Source organism: Fundulus heteroclitus, chromosome 3 (assembly GCF_011125445.2).
Source record: "Fundulus heteroclitus isolate FHET01 chromosome 3, MU-UCD_Fhet_4.1, whole genome shotgun sequence".
NCBI classification, from domain to species: domain Eukaryota; kingdom Metazoa; phylum Chordata; class Actinopteri; order Cyprinodontiformes; family Fundulidae; genus Fundulus; species Fundulus heteroclitus.
This window is the reverse complement of record NC_046363.1, coordinates 8,437,806-8,454,171: the sequence shown is the minus strand read 5'-3', so window position 1 is coordinate 8,454,171 and position 16,366 is coordinate 8,437,806. Positions and strand designations below refer to the sequence as shown.

At 38.8% G+C, this 16,366-nt stretch overlaps 1 protein-coding gene across 1 annotated transcript in view; it reads left to right on the top strand.

Annotated features, from left to right (window-relative positions):
• The window catches only part of me1 (malic enzyme 1, NADP(+)-dependent, cytosolic), a 96,256-nt gene that overhangs the window by 55,036 nt on the left and 24,854 nt on the right, over nt 1-16,366 (top strand). The window contains exons 4-5 of the mRNA XM_012872954.3: nt 12,172-12,247; nt 13,636-13,797. Coding sequence (XP_012728408.2) covers nt 12,172-12,247; nt 13,636-13,797 — 238 coding nt within the window. The remainder of the gene's footprint in view (nt 1-12,171; nt 12,248-13,635; nt 13,798-16,366) is intronic.

Below are 16,366 nucleotides of genomic sequence, written 5' to 3'. Positions count from 1 at the left end.
GCGTCATTCATTCCATATCCGACCCAGCTAATTAGTCAATATCAGAGATTTCTGATCCGGGTATCAGATCAGTGCATCTCTATTAATGACACCCAGAGCTGCATCAACACTATTTCTTTCTTTCTTTTCCATATATGATGTTGGCCTATCTAACAGGGCTTTTTGGTCAAGACAGAAGAAATGAAGAACATTATGTAAAACATCAAGTTCTGTCCCAAATATGAAGTATGCGTATAATGTATCGTGTGCCTCTGTTTCACGTTATGTTTTTATTTTGTTGTAGGTTGTCAAATGTGCAGTCTGCTACTGCGTGAGAACAGATTAAGTAAATGTATGCATTGGTATCACTGCAACAACAGTAATTTTAATCATCGCCTAACCATCTTGTACTAAATGTTCACTGCTCTCTGCGCTGTCTGTGATTGCCACCATTTAGGTTGGTGAATTCATGATTAAGTTGCCCTTCTCAGGAAATCTCATTCACATTGAGATCTCTGTATGAATTGTACAATATCAGATTCTTTGAAAGATTATGAGGGTTATTTACTTAATGGGGGTTTACTTAATGTGCAAGTGAAACAAGGTCATTTTATGAAAGTTGGCTGAGGCTCAACAGTGACTGAAAACAGTGTCATTTTAAAAAAGGCAAGAAAAAATAGGGATAAAAGAAACAAGATTGTTGCGGCGATAATATAAAGAGGTTAAGTCACTTATGGTTTTCAGTCATATTCGTATTTTTTGTGGACTCTTGTCAGGATTGTTCTATTTTCGAGCGTTCTGATAAAGGTAAAAAGCCTATTTTTTTCACCCTTCAAAACTAATATTTTCCTTTGGATCTTTTTTCAAATGTTTTTTTTTTTTTTTTTAGGGTTAGGGTTTTTGATGGAGCAGTGCAGTTTGAAACTGGGTCAGCCTCAAGTTGAAACGAGACACTCCTTAATACTGATAAGAGCAAAGTCAACATAGTGTTCATTAATCACTGCTTTTATATCTGTTCTTTCATTAAACATCTTGCCAGGAAACATGAGATTTAGCAGCAGTCAGTTTCCCTTTTGTGTGTGTGAGGAAAGTAAAAAAAACACAGTTTGTCAGATCAATTTAGTGTTATCATAGCTGTGGCTGAAAATGTGTTGTCTTTTTACCACAAGGTATAACTCAATACAGCTTCCATGCAAGAGTTGCAGAAATAAACAGGATATTTCCATGTGTGATGGTTTGTATTCCATTGAACTAGAGGCATACATACTGCACAATGTCTGAATGCGTAAAAGGATGACCTTTTTGACCCTGGATGACCTCACTTTGACTCCCTTTGAAGTATTTTTAATGTGTGAGACCTGACGTCCCCCCAGGAAACCTGAACATTTGTTGTGATTTGAGGCGCGCCCTGCACCATCCAGAATTACTGTTTCTTTGTTAAACACATGAAAAACCCGTCGGTGGTGATGTCGGGATTGCAACTTGGAGAACAAAACAAAAAAATTATTGTTTTTAGGCGGTTTTGACCTGTGCTCAATCACAAAAGAGGTGTGTTGTCCACATATCCTACATGTCTGTGACGATGAAGCAGTCTTAAAGGGATCGTTTAGCATTTTTAAAGTGAGGCGTTGCTAAAAAGTTTAGAAAGATTCTATATCTTACCTAAAGAACGCTCATTGTGCCTTCTTTCATTAATAATCTATATTGGTCAAAGAGGCTGAAGATAAAGGATTGTCAAAGAAGGGTCAAGACAAAACTGACTGTACACTGTCTTAATACGTCTCCAAACTCAAATCTGCCAGAGTAACTTGTGGAATACTATTTTCCAAACCTTTAAACTGCTGACATTAGCAGGTCACATTTGATGATTGTTTACAGAAAAGCCAATGAGTATTTACACAGGAAATGGAGGTAGGAGGAGGTGTGCTACCAATAATCTTCCTGTGTGAAACTGATCATGAAAGGGCTTGTTAGTTCATATCCTAAGGACCATGTAAACCTTTCCCTTCAGTCTGGTTCCGGTTTTTAAATGGCTTGAATGATCCACATTGTTCAGTGTTCAGTGTTCAACACCAGTGTAAATTTATAGGTCCATCTTGTAACTCACTTTAATGCATTTGATCATATAAACATATGGGGCCATTAACATCTACCTATAGTCTATTGTAAGTTATATTTTGGCTTTTCATTTACCTTCTCACTTCGTGTCATATAGCACATGAGTTATCTGCTTAGTTGTAGACGGTGAAAAACGTGATACCCTAATAGCACTTTTCCATCTGCTTCATAGTGGACGTTAGCAGCTACCATGCTGCCCCCTCAGACAATCTATAAAAAGGAAATCCATATATTTGTCTGACTGTCACTGCATAATGTCATGGGCCATATATCATTGTCCTTTATTCAGTGCTCAGTGTTCTACAACAGCTTTAGCTTGTCCACCATCATCACCGTCACTCAGGGTTTTCTTTTAAAGCTCTAGTTATTTGGATTTGGCTGATGCAAAAGCTCCCAAGAGGCAGTGTTACACCACTGCTGCAAACACAGAGCAGCATTCAAGCAGTTTTTGCTCAGTTTTCACCTTAGGAATGACCGGTTTCCTCTGAATGTCACACTGCATCCCACACCAAAGGCCACTGGCGTGCCTCAAATATCTGCATGCATGTGAGTGAGAAGGGAGATGAGTGGAAAAGCTGGTTGCGGTAGTCTGAATCTCATCTAAGAACCAGCTGGGTTCATCAGGTCCGTCCCTCTTATTCCTTTTGCAGGATATTTGGACAGGAGCAGACCTTTTCCTGCAGGTTCTCGCCTTTAGTTCACTCAGTGAAACTGGACAGCTGTGGGAGTGTCTCTCTTTTTCAACTAACTGCCACTATGGAAGACAGATTATAAAAGCCTATTGTCTCACTTCCTCCTCTTGTCTCTTTCGCCACCTGCAGGTTGCGAAAGAATGAGAATGTTCTCATTCCTCTTGAATTCTCTACAATTACCCACTTCCCAAAGCTTGGAAAAGCTGCATAAGGAAAGTTTAGTTTTTTTGTGCGTGTATGTCTTCAGTAGGCTGCAGTGGAATGAGGTGGGGGCTGGGTTATGGTTTTCTGAGGCCAATGACTGGAAGTGACTCTCGCTGGTGTTAAGACGAGGATATCCAAGCAACATGTTGAAACCTAATCATCAAATTAATTCCTGTTCAATCCTCTTAGAGGGCAAAGAAGAGGAGAGTGCTGCCACTTGAGGAAGCCATATAAGAAAGGAGGGTGTAAAGCAGAAGGAAAGTGATTATGTCTGGACATCTTCTGCCAGTGATGGTTAGTTTGGAAATGACAAAAACTTTCTTCATGTGTTGATAAACTCCCAGCAAAAAGCCCACGCCTAGCACATCCCTTAAACTTTTTTTCATTCAGTTTTTCTTTCCTGATTGAACAATAATAGGTGGGATTATGTGTGCTTAGACAGAGATTGAGTGTTGGATTATAGGCCACAGGCAGTAATTGTGTTGAGCTGATGCAAGACTATTCCCCAACTGTCTGCATCTTCAGACTGTTTCAGGGTTTTGGTAAAGACCACATGTGTTTTTAAATGGAGCTTTTGTCTCTTTCCGGAGCTCTGTTGCCAGTTCAGTTTCCTTTTTAATGTTAGGTTTAATATGAGTTTGCGTCAGTTGAAGCTGCAGCAGGAATGTGATTATTGGCTGGCGTGGCCAGACTCATGTTCCTGCTGAGTTTTTGTTCACAGCTGCTGAATTGGTTCTGTCATTTGCTTTAGTTTATTTTTGCAAAGCTGACTTAATTCAATTGTCCTCTGTTGAAGGCCCCTTATTGAAAATAAGAGTTACTTGGCTGTTTTTATGTGGAAATATATGGCCACATTATGTGCAACATGTCTTGCCTTGCAGAAGTATTAATACCTCTTGAACCTTTTCACGCTTTCAGTGTAATTTTTATGATTTATGTGACAGGCCAGCATAGCGTAGAACACAATTGTGACAATGAAAGCAATTTTGAAACCTTTCCGTTGTGGCTCTGGCTGCACCCTCTACCCCAGTCTCTTTTTTTCATTTACATATAACAACCAGGATATTGTTGCAATAGGTAGATTTTTACTGCCCTTGTTCCCCATACTTGATGTTTGTTTAGTGGCTTTGGCACTAAACCTCACAAAAAGTACTGGGGACATTGTGATGCAAACTACAGAAAAAACCCAGGAAGATGTAGGTTGATCGTAATCGATATTGTCATCATTATGTTCAGCAATATAATCACAATTATTTATATTTCCGATGTCCTGGGTTAGGGTAACCTCACCCTGCTTTTATGCTGAGACCTGTGTGCTGTATTCCTTGGTCTTGATGATTCACTGATCTTTAGAGTAAGGTAGGGTGAACACAAATGCATATCACTCTTCAGCGTCCTCTTTGTAAAACTGTGGAAAAGCAATGATCTTTTACCTTCCACTTCACATTTATGTGCTGCTTTACATTGGTTTATCACATAACAGCTCAGTAAAGTTAATTGAAATTGGTGGTTGTGACGTACATCAGTATAAATGCCTTCTCCTCATTCCACTGTCAACTGAACACATATCACAATATTAAATTGTAGCAAAGGAAGTATGAAAGCGGAGACCAGCAGTCTTATTGCATAAATATTGGGCTGTCATTCCTTTTACTACAACGTGTGGTTATATCCCACATCCAGCCATAGAAATCCATCTCCATGATGGTACTTTGACTGTGTGTGCACTTCAAGCATTCTGCTTGGATCTCTTACACTTAAATGACCTGCACCAGAGCACACTGGCGCATTAATAGGATGAGGAGAAAACAATAAATTTAAAATCCAATCCCGTAAATGTAACCAACATTTTTCTTTTTTATTCGCATATCACAACCAGGGTTTAGGTGTTTTGTTCAAATTGTGGCCATAGAGAAGTTGAAATCTCTTAAACAGCTTGATGAACTAATAACTACCAAAGGAACAATATTCCCATCAGCTTAGAAGGATAGTTGAGGACTTCTGATGTGAAGCTCTGTTAAAAGAGTTTGATCGATAAAGACCTTCATTGAACAACTTAAGATTTGTTGACGTAGATGGCTAATTTAGCTGTAATGAATGTGCAGCAATAATCTGTACCCAACCTTGAGAATAATTACCATTTATAAAAACATTTTAACTGGCTATAATTCATATGTATTTTGTTGGTTTATTTAAGATTACTTTGTTTCCCCATGGGATGAGCTTCATTTCCATACTGAGTCTGATGACCCCATGAATTGTGATGATTTAATAACCTGGTAAAACAGATTGATAATGTATAATGTTCTGCACATTATCAATCTGGGCCTGCTTCCATCTAAATCATCCGGGTAAAGCAGGACATCCAGCAGAAGTTTCTGAGCTGATTGGGCAAAGTGACACCTAGTGCCCGCCTACCTAAGGTTGGTTTCAGCCAATCAAGGTTTCAAATGAAAAGCACCAGGTACCATGAGAAACCACAACAAGTTGCACTGGGCAAGGTGCCCTTATTTTTTTGGAATGGCTGTGGGTTTGGCAGCTCTTGCTTTCGTTACAGCTGTATGTCCTGCCTTAAATCATAATACTGCAATATGATTGGCCGATTGGTTTTAAGTTTGTCTTGAACGGTTGAGGCGGGAGTGGGGCAAGATGGATTCTCGTGTGTTTGTGAAAACAAATGCCATATTCAGCTTCCAGGCAAGGTTGATGACTAAATACCTAGTGAATGTTTTCTGGCAAACACAATAGAGGTCATTCCTTATTGGTAGAAATTATCATGACTTTGATGTTTGCACAGATTGCCAGCAAAAAACATTCAGCACAGACTGGAACAATGGAGATTTTCATTTTGCAAGGACAAAAGCTGTAGAGTCATCTACCATTTAACATATATCCTTAAACTGTGTAATAAAATGAACATGTGTTTGGCTTAAAAACATTGTGTACTTGTGTTAAAGTGTCAATAATAAATGATATATGGAACACCTTCTGGAGCAATAATCTTTAGATATTATCTCCAATTATATTTTAACAGTTAGAAATTGCAATCTCACTTTACTTCTGTTATTAAACTTTGGCTGAAACATTTCAATGGCAAATCTAGCATTTGATATTTTGCTTATTAAGCCTTTTGTTTAAAAAGGAACATTTAAACTCTAACCAAGTAAAATAATTCTCTGTAATTGAATTCAAAATTATAATCTTGTTAATGAAAACTGCGTTCTTCGAATAGTCTGTTGAACTTTTGTGTCTTAATAGAATAACACCTCAAATATCCCAACAGCTGGTCTGGAAGCAGGATCCCGTGTGTTCATTTTGGAGGGATGATCCTGTTTGAACTACTTCTCAAAAGCCAGAGATCTCCGCAAGGAGGTTCCCCCTGCTGAATAAAATTGTTTTTCCTACTGTCAGAAGCGTAGCACATTTTGGATAGGTATCAGCTTTTCTCTACCACGGGTCTTGTACTGTACTTGACACCACGCTGTAATGGAAAGCCAGTACACAGCACACAACCTATGTGAACATAGAGACTCTTTATTAGGGTCTCTCTATAATAGCCGTGTTTCTGTGTAAGATTTATTCACAATCCATACAATAATCAGTCAGTTTATTTTACTTTTCTGGGTCCCATAAAAATCCAGACAGTACAGGTTTAAAATATGAATCACTGACAGAATCATAGCGACAGATTTTAACACAAGAAAAGTGAACGTTTATAAACCCTGAATCTCTAAGGGTGCATTCACACCAGCCCTCTTTAATCTGCTGATTCATTTGCTCAGAAAGTTTGTTTATTTTGGCGTGCTGTAAATGCGCAACCAAAATATGATGCGGACCAAAAAAGCGAATACGAGTCCGCCTCAAAACCTAGATATGAGCTCGGTTGAACTGAACTCTGGAGCGAATACACATGGAAATGCCAAGCGGACCGGTAGGATGTTCTAAAAGGGGGGAGTGGACTATAGTGCAGGAAAATCAGGGTAAAAACAATTGTAATTGAGCAATAATACTAAATTGTAATACCTCGCTTAACATCTGTATAAGCATGACATCAGTTCAAAGAACATAATTATGCGCTCCTGCTCGCGCTCTGCCACCTCATACAGAACAATCTCTGTTGTCCTCTGGTTTGTCCTTCACTCATGTTGAGCCCACTTTTGAAATGTGCTTGTCTGGCACATTTGCCAAAAGACATCATTGCAATAACACGGCTAAAATCTGTAGCCATTCCATTTTGTTTAAAATTTCATCAAAGGAAAGGAAGTTGTGTTGCTGACCGACCTCTTTTCTTCTGTATGTCTTGGTGCAGCGTCACCACAGCGCCACCACAGACAGGGGGATGAACAGGTTGGTCATAAGGTCTGGTTCGTTTGAGAAAATGCAGCATGAAAACAAATCACACCAACTGAAAATAAGCTATTTGGTCCCCAATTGAACCAAGTCTATTGGATTATCAGTTGTGAAAATTAGTACATTTTCTAGAGAGAATCCCATTAGAGTGGAGCACTCGTTGGAGAGGATTTCAGCTATATCCAGAGCTGAAGCTCCACAGAGTAAAAAAACAGAACAAACTTTAAAAAAAAACCATGTCGTTCAGGGTAAAAATTTGGGTATTATTTATAAAAGAAAGTAGTTCAATGGCAATATCCAGAGCAATGTGCAACCAGGTACATGTGAGGCCAGAAAGTAGTTGTAAAAGAAATTTGCAAATTGTTTATTTACTGATTTGGCTTAGAGACAAACAATTAAAAAGAGCGTTCTTAGCATCTCTCTACTTTTGACCATGTTTGGTGTTAAACATCAGAAGGATGGTACAAATGGATCCAAGCGAACAAGCCACTGTATCCTGTTGTCTGAGCATTATGGTTTGACTGGAAGTCTCTAAAGGCTTGGTGAAACTCAAGAGGGTCGGTTTGATCTAGTTGGGTTTGCTTGACTTCACCATCCACTTCAAACATGATGGCTAGTACAGTACCAGAGGAAGCCAGGAGAGCTATGTCTAAACATGTTTAAGGAGCATGAGAATGGAAATGCTAGGGGACCATATAGCATTGTGTTTGTTGATCCAGGAATGTATGTCATAGTAAAGCATAATCTGCCCAAAATAAATCTTTGATCCGGGTTTTTTTTGATTCGCCCAAACCAAGGAACGTTCTGTAAATCCAAAAGCCAATGTCACAGACATAAAAAGCCGACTGGCATTAAAAAGAACCTAGATGTGTTTATTTTATTTTCTCTAAAGGAGATGTTCAAGACAGACATGTATCTGCTTTGGCCTCAGAGGAGGGTTTTAGTGAGACAAGGGGTATTATTGCTGGTGACTGTTGGACAGGGAAACATTTTCAATGGAATTACCTCGCCTCATGTTACAATGACTTTGCAGTCATGTGCTTCTCTTACTCACTCCTTATGATTAATAATCTAGAACACAGTGAAACAAAGATGGTGATTTGAGCTTGAGACTTGGTCTTGTTTCACATTTAACTGGCAAAAACAAAGACTTCAGACTTAGACTCACCTTTTAAAGACTTGAGACTTAAATCAGACTAGTGGTCTGGGACTCGGGTGAAAAATCTATCATCTCATCTGACAGGAGTAAATGTCAGCCATGTGTAGGCCGCAGTCTGTAGCTCTGACAAGAGTTTGCACATTAGCCTGTGAACGGGTGTGTTGGATTTATCAGCCAGCGAGGTTTAAAGGCCGTGGTCTATTTAATGCTTATAACAAACAATCAGTTCAGCCTAGCTGTAGGTTCATGATTCTGACCACACAGCTTTCACTCCAGCTAAACTAAAAAATGAGGTAATTTCAGGAGAAAATAAACTTTCCTTACCCCTGGGATCTTTTTCTCTTGCTGTTAAGATGGTATCACTTACTAACAAACACACATTTGGCTTTTTTTTTTCTAAAGAAACAAACTTTATTTTTGTTCATTCAAATACTTTACATTTACACTCTAAATCGCGCCTGGATAAAAACACAATGTTTTTATTTTATAGCCCACCATGGGACACATTTGCTGTTTAGACTTGATATCAGAAGTTTTAAAGGCTAACTCAGAAAAGGGTTTCTTAATTATTTTTGCGAGTCTGCTGACTCAGTAAGTACACGAAAAGCCCGTGAATGTTTAAACGTAGAGATTTAAGTGTTAATTGTGGTATTAAAAAAAACACTGCCATTTTGTCAAAATAAAAGTACTTCCTGTTTGATTTATCCTGAAATCTGACATTGACAAAGGCTTACTACATATTCATATCTATGATGCAATAAATGCTCTATCATTTATTTCATTATTGACAGTAGTTCATAAACATTTTTACATGCTGAATTCAGGTTTCTGAAAAAATAAAATGATTAAACAATGTACAATCTAATCAGCAAAGCGCTTTTATAGGCCAATAAGGTGCAAGGCATCAAATCAGAAAGTGTTTGTGATTAGAGGCTTGAAACCTGACTTTGACCAGCTCCTCAAGGTTTCACATGGAGTACCAACACCAGCTGTCCTTTTTGAAATACATTTTGAAAACTAACTAAGTCGTCTAGTCTCTTTCAGGAGACTTGCGACCCCTGAAACAATGTCTGTCATGACGGATTTGGAGCCTAATTAGTTAGAGAAACCTTATATTGCATGACTGTGACCTTTCCCACTACTTTCACGCTCTTGACAGTGATTTGTGCTCATTTTGTCAGTCCAACCTTATGCGGCTTTGATGACACCCAGCACACTGAGGATTAAGGTTATGAAGTTGGCGTGAAGAATGGAGGCTGGTGGTGTTTTGTGTGGGTAGAGGTCAGAGATGGGAGGCTGCTTTAAGGTCATCGGATTGTTTTTTTTTTGTTTTTTTACGCTCACCGTTTTCTCACTACAATCTTATGAAAAGAGCTTTCTTCACATCAAGATAATCAGACGCCTGCTGTTTACGGTTACCGTTTTAGTCCGCATAAGTCAGACAGTGGCAGACACAGACAGGGGTAACTGAATCAATCAGCAGCTCAGTCGTACATCAATGGATGATGCATTGAACACTGAATATTTACACTAAAAAGATTTAGGATTGTATATAATGAAAATAATGTTTCATTTCAACCTAGTCCATATTCAGAAGCATTGCTATCCTAACAGAAAGTGCTAATGATTTTAAAACAGCATGACTCCTGACTTCATGAGGTGTCTGTAGATTATTATTGGTCTGAATCCACTCTTCCTTCAGTTCGGGGGGCTCTTCCTGGGTCAAAGGTCTGGAGGCTGACAGCAGCCCTAAACATACAGAGTGGCAGAATTCAAGAAAAGAGGGAGGAGCAAATAACTGCAAGGTCAACCCAAAATGTTTTTGGTGACTTTTGAGATGGCATGGATTAGGCATTACTGTCAGTCTGCCTGTCTGCTTTGATCCATCAATTTAGTCAGTTTTTTTTTCACAATATACATTTTTTGTGGTTCAGTGCCAACATTTTTCTGCAATATTGTCAACAATACTGTTTTAAGCCACCTTAAATGATCAGCACTACCTAGACACATTTTTCTGGACAGCTGTGAAGAAATATAAGATGTGGAGACGAAGTTCAAAATGTAAAGAAAGCAAGATTCCAGATTTCTGTGGCCTAGTGACCCTCCTGTGAACTTTGCAGTGGATGCTTAATTTAAACCAGTCAGCTCACTAAACCTCTATTTTTCTTTCCTTCGTCTCCCTATTTATGTAAAATAGCATGTTTGTTACTTTAAAACCAAAGGACGTACCAAACCGTGATTTTTAGTTACTGTTACACTGTTAATGCTGATAGTTACATTTTCCATGTAGAAATTTAATTTGACAGAACATTGCTAACATGGGAACAAAAACAAATCTTTATGCTGGGCAGCACTTGTCAGTATTTCTTTTTAAGAAACAGTTGTTAGTTTGTATTAAATGCTTCATTTGCACACCTAACAAAATAAAAATAAAAAACCTAAACAGTAACAAAAAAACAGATCACTAGACCAAAGAATTATAATTTTTTTTAGTTAATAAAATGTAAATGACAACAGTAGCAATTAGTCATAGGAGGTTCTAAGTTTTATTGTAATGTCTTAGAGACGAAGACTGAATTAAAAGTGTTTTTAACCTGAAGTCTTCAGAAAGGTATATAGTCCCTATAGAAAGTTCCCAAATGGCCTGCGTGTGTTTGCCCTGCAAAATCAATTAGAGAAGAATTACGGTTTCCCTTTCAACGCAAACATACCAGGCCTGCAGGCCCTGGTTGTTCTTTACATGCTGTGACCCCAAAGTTTAGCTGCAGTCACATGATTATGCCGCTGATACCTCAGCCATGCTGCTTACTAACAAACTTTAAACATCTGAAGTCGAATCCTTCTGAAACATTTCAAGTTTCAAAGCCTGAAACTTCCCAGTTTTATTCAGATTTTAAAGCTGTTCTTTTTGTTCACAGGTTTTAGTTCAATGTGAAACCTTTCCATGAGGGTGTTTCTTTTAACGTGGAAACCTCTGCTCATTGGCTCTGAGCAGCGTTTTTGTGTGACACTTTTATGTCTTGTTTCTTATCCCGTCGTATCTTCTTTCTAGGTTCAGTTTTGTTTTATGATGCTTGTGCTTGACAAAGCAGTAGTGACCTAACGCTCAGATGTACTTTACGATTAGATTATCTGAAACTTCAGTACTTTTGCTCTGTTATATAATGCAATGCAAGCATTAGATGTGCAAAATGCTGCCGTTTCTTTCCTAGTCGTTGGAGAAGAACTGTTTTTCTTGGCGTTGCCTTGGATCAAAGGACATTGATGCTAGTGAGCAGAGTAATGAAGAGGGAGGATTCTTTTAAAGGTTGTGATACTAATCTAAATTAATATTTGGAAGCATCTTGGCTCCTAAGCGCAGTTCTTAGGGGCCCTGAGCTCCAGGATCAACATTTAAGTCCCGCTGAGGTGCCAATAGAATTCAATCAAGTTCTGGTCAAAGAAAGAAAAGCTGAGAAAAAAACACGAGCTTAACATCAGTCTCTGGGGTTAAAGCTGTTTTTCATTCAAAAGTCTAAAGTGTGGGTGTGTTGCTTTTGTGTTTGCTCTGATATTAATGGGATATTTTTGCTCTTTTTATTATAACACAAAACTAAGAATGTGAGAAAGAACTAAACGGCTTTCTCTGAAAGGCAGCTGAAGTTTGTGCGTTTTTGTGTACATTTCCAGGGGACTTTTCATTACTGTTCACGACCGTGGCCACGTCGCTTCAATCCTCCGAAACTGGCCGGAAAAAGACATCAAGGTAAATTATTAATAAGCTATTTTATAATCTTTTTGAGGCGATAGTTATTTTTTTTTTCTACCCAACATGCTTTACTACTAAAAATAATCCAGAGTGCATCCCAGAACATGTTGTTTTTGAATGTGCTTACAGACTAATAAAAGTGGAACATTTTAACTTTTCTTCATTCATTGATCAGATTTTGCAACCTGATTTGCTAAAATCCTTGATCAGACCTGTTCAATGGCAGCTGCCCAATTTAATATATGGCGATGTGCACTGTTAAAAAATAATGCAACCAAGTCAAATCAGTTTTTAGCCATAACCCCCAATGATGAAACAAAGACATGGGAAAATAAGTCTTATTTCCAACATTTTATGATACCAGCGAATTAGTGTAAATGCCTTACACTAAATATGGCAGTACCTCACTTTGCTTATGATACAAAAGTTAGCATTTGATTATTCTATTGTGCACTAAAATAAAGGGCTAGGTCACTGTTTCTGAAGTAATGTGTAATATTTGATCTACATGCTACGATGAACAGAAGGCAACCTTAAATTGAGACAGCTCTGAAAATCCGGTTATACCCAGATTGAATTATTCTACCCCGAGTAAAGCTGAACAGTCCCTTCCCCTTTTTTGCACTTCATAAACATGAACGAGTCAGCGTCTCGGCAGTATGATGACACCACCAGGCATTCCTCGCATGTCAGTCCTACCTGCGGCCGCAGCCACCTGTTCCCAGCTGTCAACAGCAAGACATTTACTGCGCCAGAGCTCTGATATGCTGCTGGCTTTTCTCAAGGTGGTCTTCTCGTAACCTTAGTATGTCCTACTTTCGACTTTTCACCAAGGAGCCAAGGTTGCCACTCTCTGATAAGCCAGATCAGCTACTGGAACATATTAGCAAGAGGTGAGAAGAGAAAAAAAAATAAAGACATAAAACACAGCTTGGAAAACTAATCAAACACACTCAGAACGTGTGAGATTGTTGGACAAAAAGGCCCTGAAAGCCCTAAGCCTATAGCAATACTTTTTGTTCAGTTCTTCTCCAAATGTCAGGTGTTACATAACCGATATTTTTAATCCAGTGAAGGAAAGTTTTGTTCGTTAAGTTCGGTGAGTCGAGAGCCTGAAGGGTCCCTGGCTCTCGCGGAGGAAACGCGCATTTTTATTGGTAACAGAACTGACACAATGGAAAAAGGGTTTAGTTTAGGCACATCAGGGCCACTATTAAGTTTGTTGTCTAAATAAAATGTGATTTCTTAAAAAAAAATAGGAAAAATATGTACATTAGAGTGTTTTCCTGTATTATTCTATCAAACGTGTAAACTTTGATTTTTTGATAAAAAGAATAGGTCAGGTTTTCAGTGTGTTCTGTACTCACAGTGGTTGTGATTGACAGGCTGTTTGTGTGACGGACGGCGAGAGGATCCTGGGCCTGGGAGATCTGGGTTGCCACGGCATGGGCATCCCAGTTGGCAAGCTGGCCCTCTACACAGCCTGTGGAGGAATGCCTCCCCAGCAGTGCCTGCCAGTCACGCTGGATGTTGGCACAGACAACGAGGTAAGTCCTGATTTCTCACAATAACTGACAGTTTATAGACTTACACAGCCCTGCAAAACTATTCACGCACTTCTAACTTATATTCCAACCAACCAACTGTTGTATTTTATTTGATCTGTTTTGTAATAGACCAACAACAGACAACTCATGACTGTGGGGAAAATGAAACCTGGTGTAGAAAATTCTGAGCAAATAAAAAATAAAAAATAACAGAAATTTTTTTAGACACGTTTTCCCTTAATAAATAAAATCTGAATTTCAGGTTATATTTCTCTGGTATTAAAATCTATTTGATGGGGTGTGTATCTTTTACAGCACTATAAATATTTATTTTTATTTTTTTTTGTTATTGATTTGTTCTGTCTGGCAGAATTGTTTTCTTCATGGCAAGGGGAAGCCCAGCAGATTTACTTTCACATGTGGAGCTTCACTGCTTTTACTATGATGCTCCGCTTGATATATAAATGTATATGAAATACTATGTTAGACATTATTTTGGGATTATTTCAAAAGCAATGGACACATAGACGGAAAAGAAATCGGAGGAAAGAAGAAGAAAAAAGGGAGAGAGGTGGGGCTAAAGGTTAAAATGGAGAGAAGGATATAAGAATAGAGAGACAGAAAGATAAAGCAATCTAGGATTCTGCTTCTACACCTGCAGAGAGATAAAGAACAACACAGCAAACAGCAAAAATATCAAAGGGACAAAAAAAATTACGCATATATAACAAAGTCTGAAAAATACACAATATTATTAAATGCAGGATGTGTTTAGGAGCAGCCGCAGCTAAATATCGAGTTTATCTGTATCTGTAGTGGCCTGGTGAAAAGTTTTTATTCCAGCCTAACCATGCAGAACTTGCTTCAGTGGTCGGCCAAGAGAAGCTGACACATTTCAGACTTTACAAACAGGACGAGGGAACACCCCGTGCTTTAGTGAGGTAAGCGGCTCTGCACATGCCAGTGAGGAAAGTACCTTTCTTCTTTGCCAGTCTGTGCAAAAATCAGCCAAAAGAGCTGTAGTTGTGTCTGTGAATATTGTAATTTTTTAATGCCGCCCTCTTTGGGTGATGAGCCAAACTCTGGGTAGGAGGTGAGATACATTTGTAAGCTCGAGCAGCCTAAGAAATCACTGTCAAGCTTTCATATATACAAAGCAGCGAGACCAAAGCTGGATCAGCCTCAGGTGCTTTTTTTCCAACTCAGCTGAGCTCTAATTTTCAGTCATTGTCCATTTTCCAAGAGGACTTTCAGATGATGCATTGAATCTGCTTTCCTTCCAAGCAGACGTCTCAGTGGATTAAGGGCCAGAGATAAAGCAGTGGTTAGGAGGCTTTACAAACCTAAACATACCACGGTATCTAACAGAAAGACAAATGAGGAAAACCTAACCGAAAACACGCCATGAAGTCAAAGGTGTTGTTTGGAATCACAAGGTCCCAATCTGAGACAATTTACCCAATAACCATTTCATGGTTGTCCTTTGGCTTGCTGGAAAAAAATATGTTTTTTTTTAAATACCAATATACTCCCCAAAAAAACTCACAAGATACATTAGTCAGTCATTTTAATGCCATTAAAAGCCAATTGAGAGTAAAATTGTTTAAGGTTCTGCCAAATCCTCCACTTCAGCTTTTAGTCTTTATAGGATTACAGCATTTCCAATAACTCCACTGCACCTTTTGACCTCGTTCTTTATGGGCCTTTTTTTTCTAACACTCCCCTTGTTTCGTTTTCTTTTATCTTACGTTCTTTGTCCCATAGATACAGTACAGCTTTAACCTATGATGATGTAAACCTCTATCTGTTTTTTTAAACAAAACAAAACAAATATTCTAAGAATGAAAACACTTGTATTTATTGCAAAAATTCAGCTTTTCTTTAGGGATTATTTATGTCATTCACAGCAAATTGTTTATATAATGTGTGTCCCAGCTAGGATAGAAGATGGAAGCACGCGTTTGCTGTATCAGGTCACCAGTCTGTGTGAGTTTTTAGTCTTTGCCTTTGTTCTACTTAGATTGACTTCTTAACATCTACCTGGATAAAAGATACGCGCCTCTTTAAATGATGAGGATGCTCATTATAGATCAGAAGTTTGGAGATGATCATTATGCAAAGATTCCAGTGGCAAAACCTAATGTCTATCCAAACTTGGATTAAAACCTCACACCTTGGAATACATTCAAACCACCCCATGCAGATTAAAACCACCCCTGCATATCACCCTGAACACACGATCCTCACGAAACATGAAGCTGACAGCATGATGCTGGTCAGAGTTGATGGGAAAACTATTGGGGGGGAGATGCCAACCTTCAGGAGTGACAAGGAAGCTTGTCAGAGTTGATGGGAAGATGAATGGACCTAATCACTGAGCATTCCTGTAAGATCACCTGCAAGAGCAGGGGTCATCAACCAGTCGATCACGATTGACCAGTAGATCTTTGAGACTTTACCCGTCCGTCCGTCCGTCTTCTTCCTCTTATCCGGGGTCGGGTCGTGGGGGTAGCAGCTTCAGTAGGGAGGCCCAGACGTCCCTCTCCCCAGCCACTTGGGCCAGCTCCTC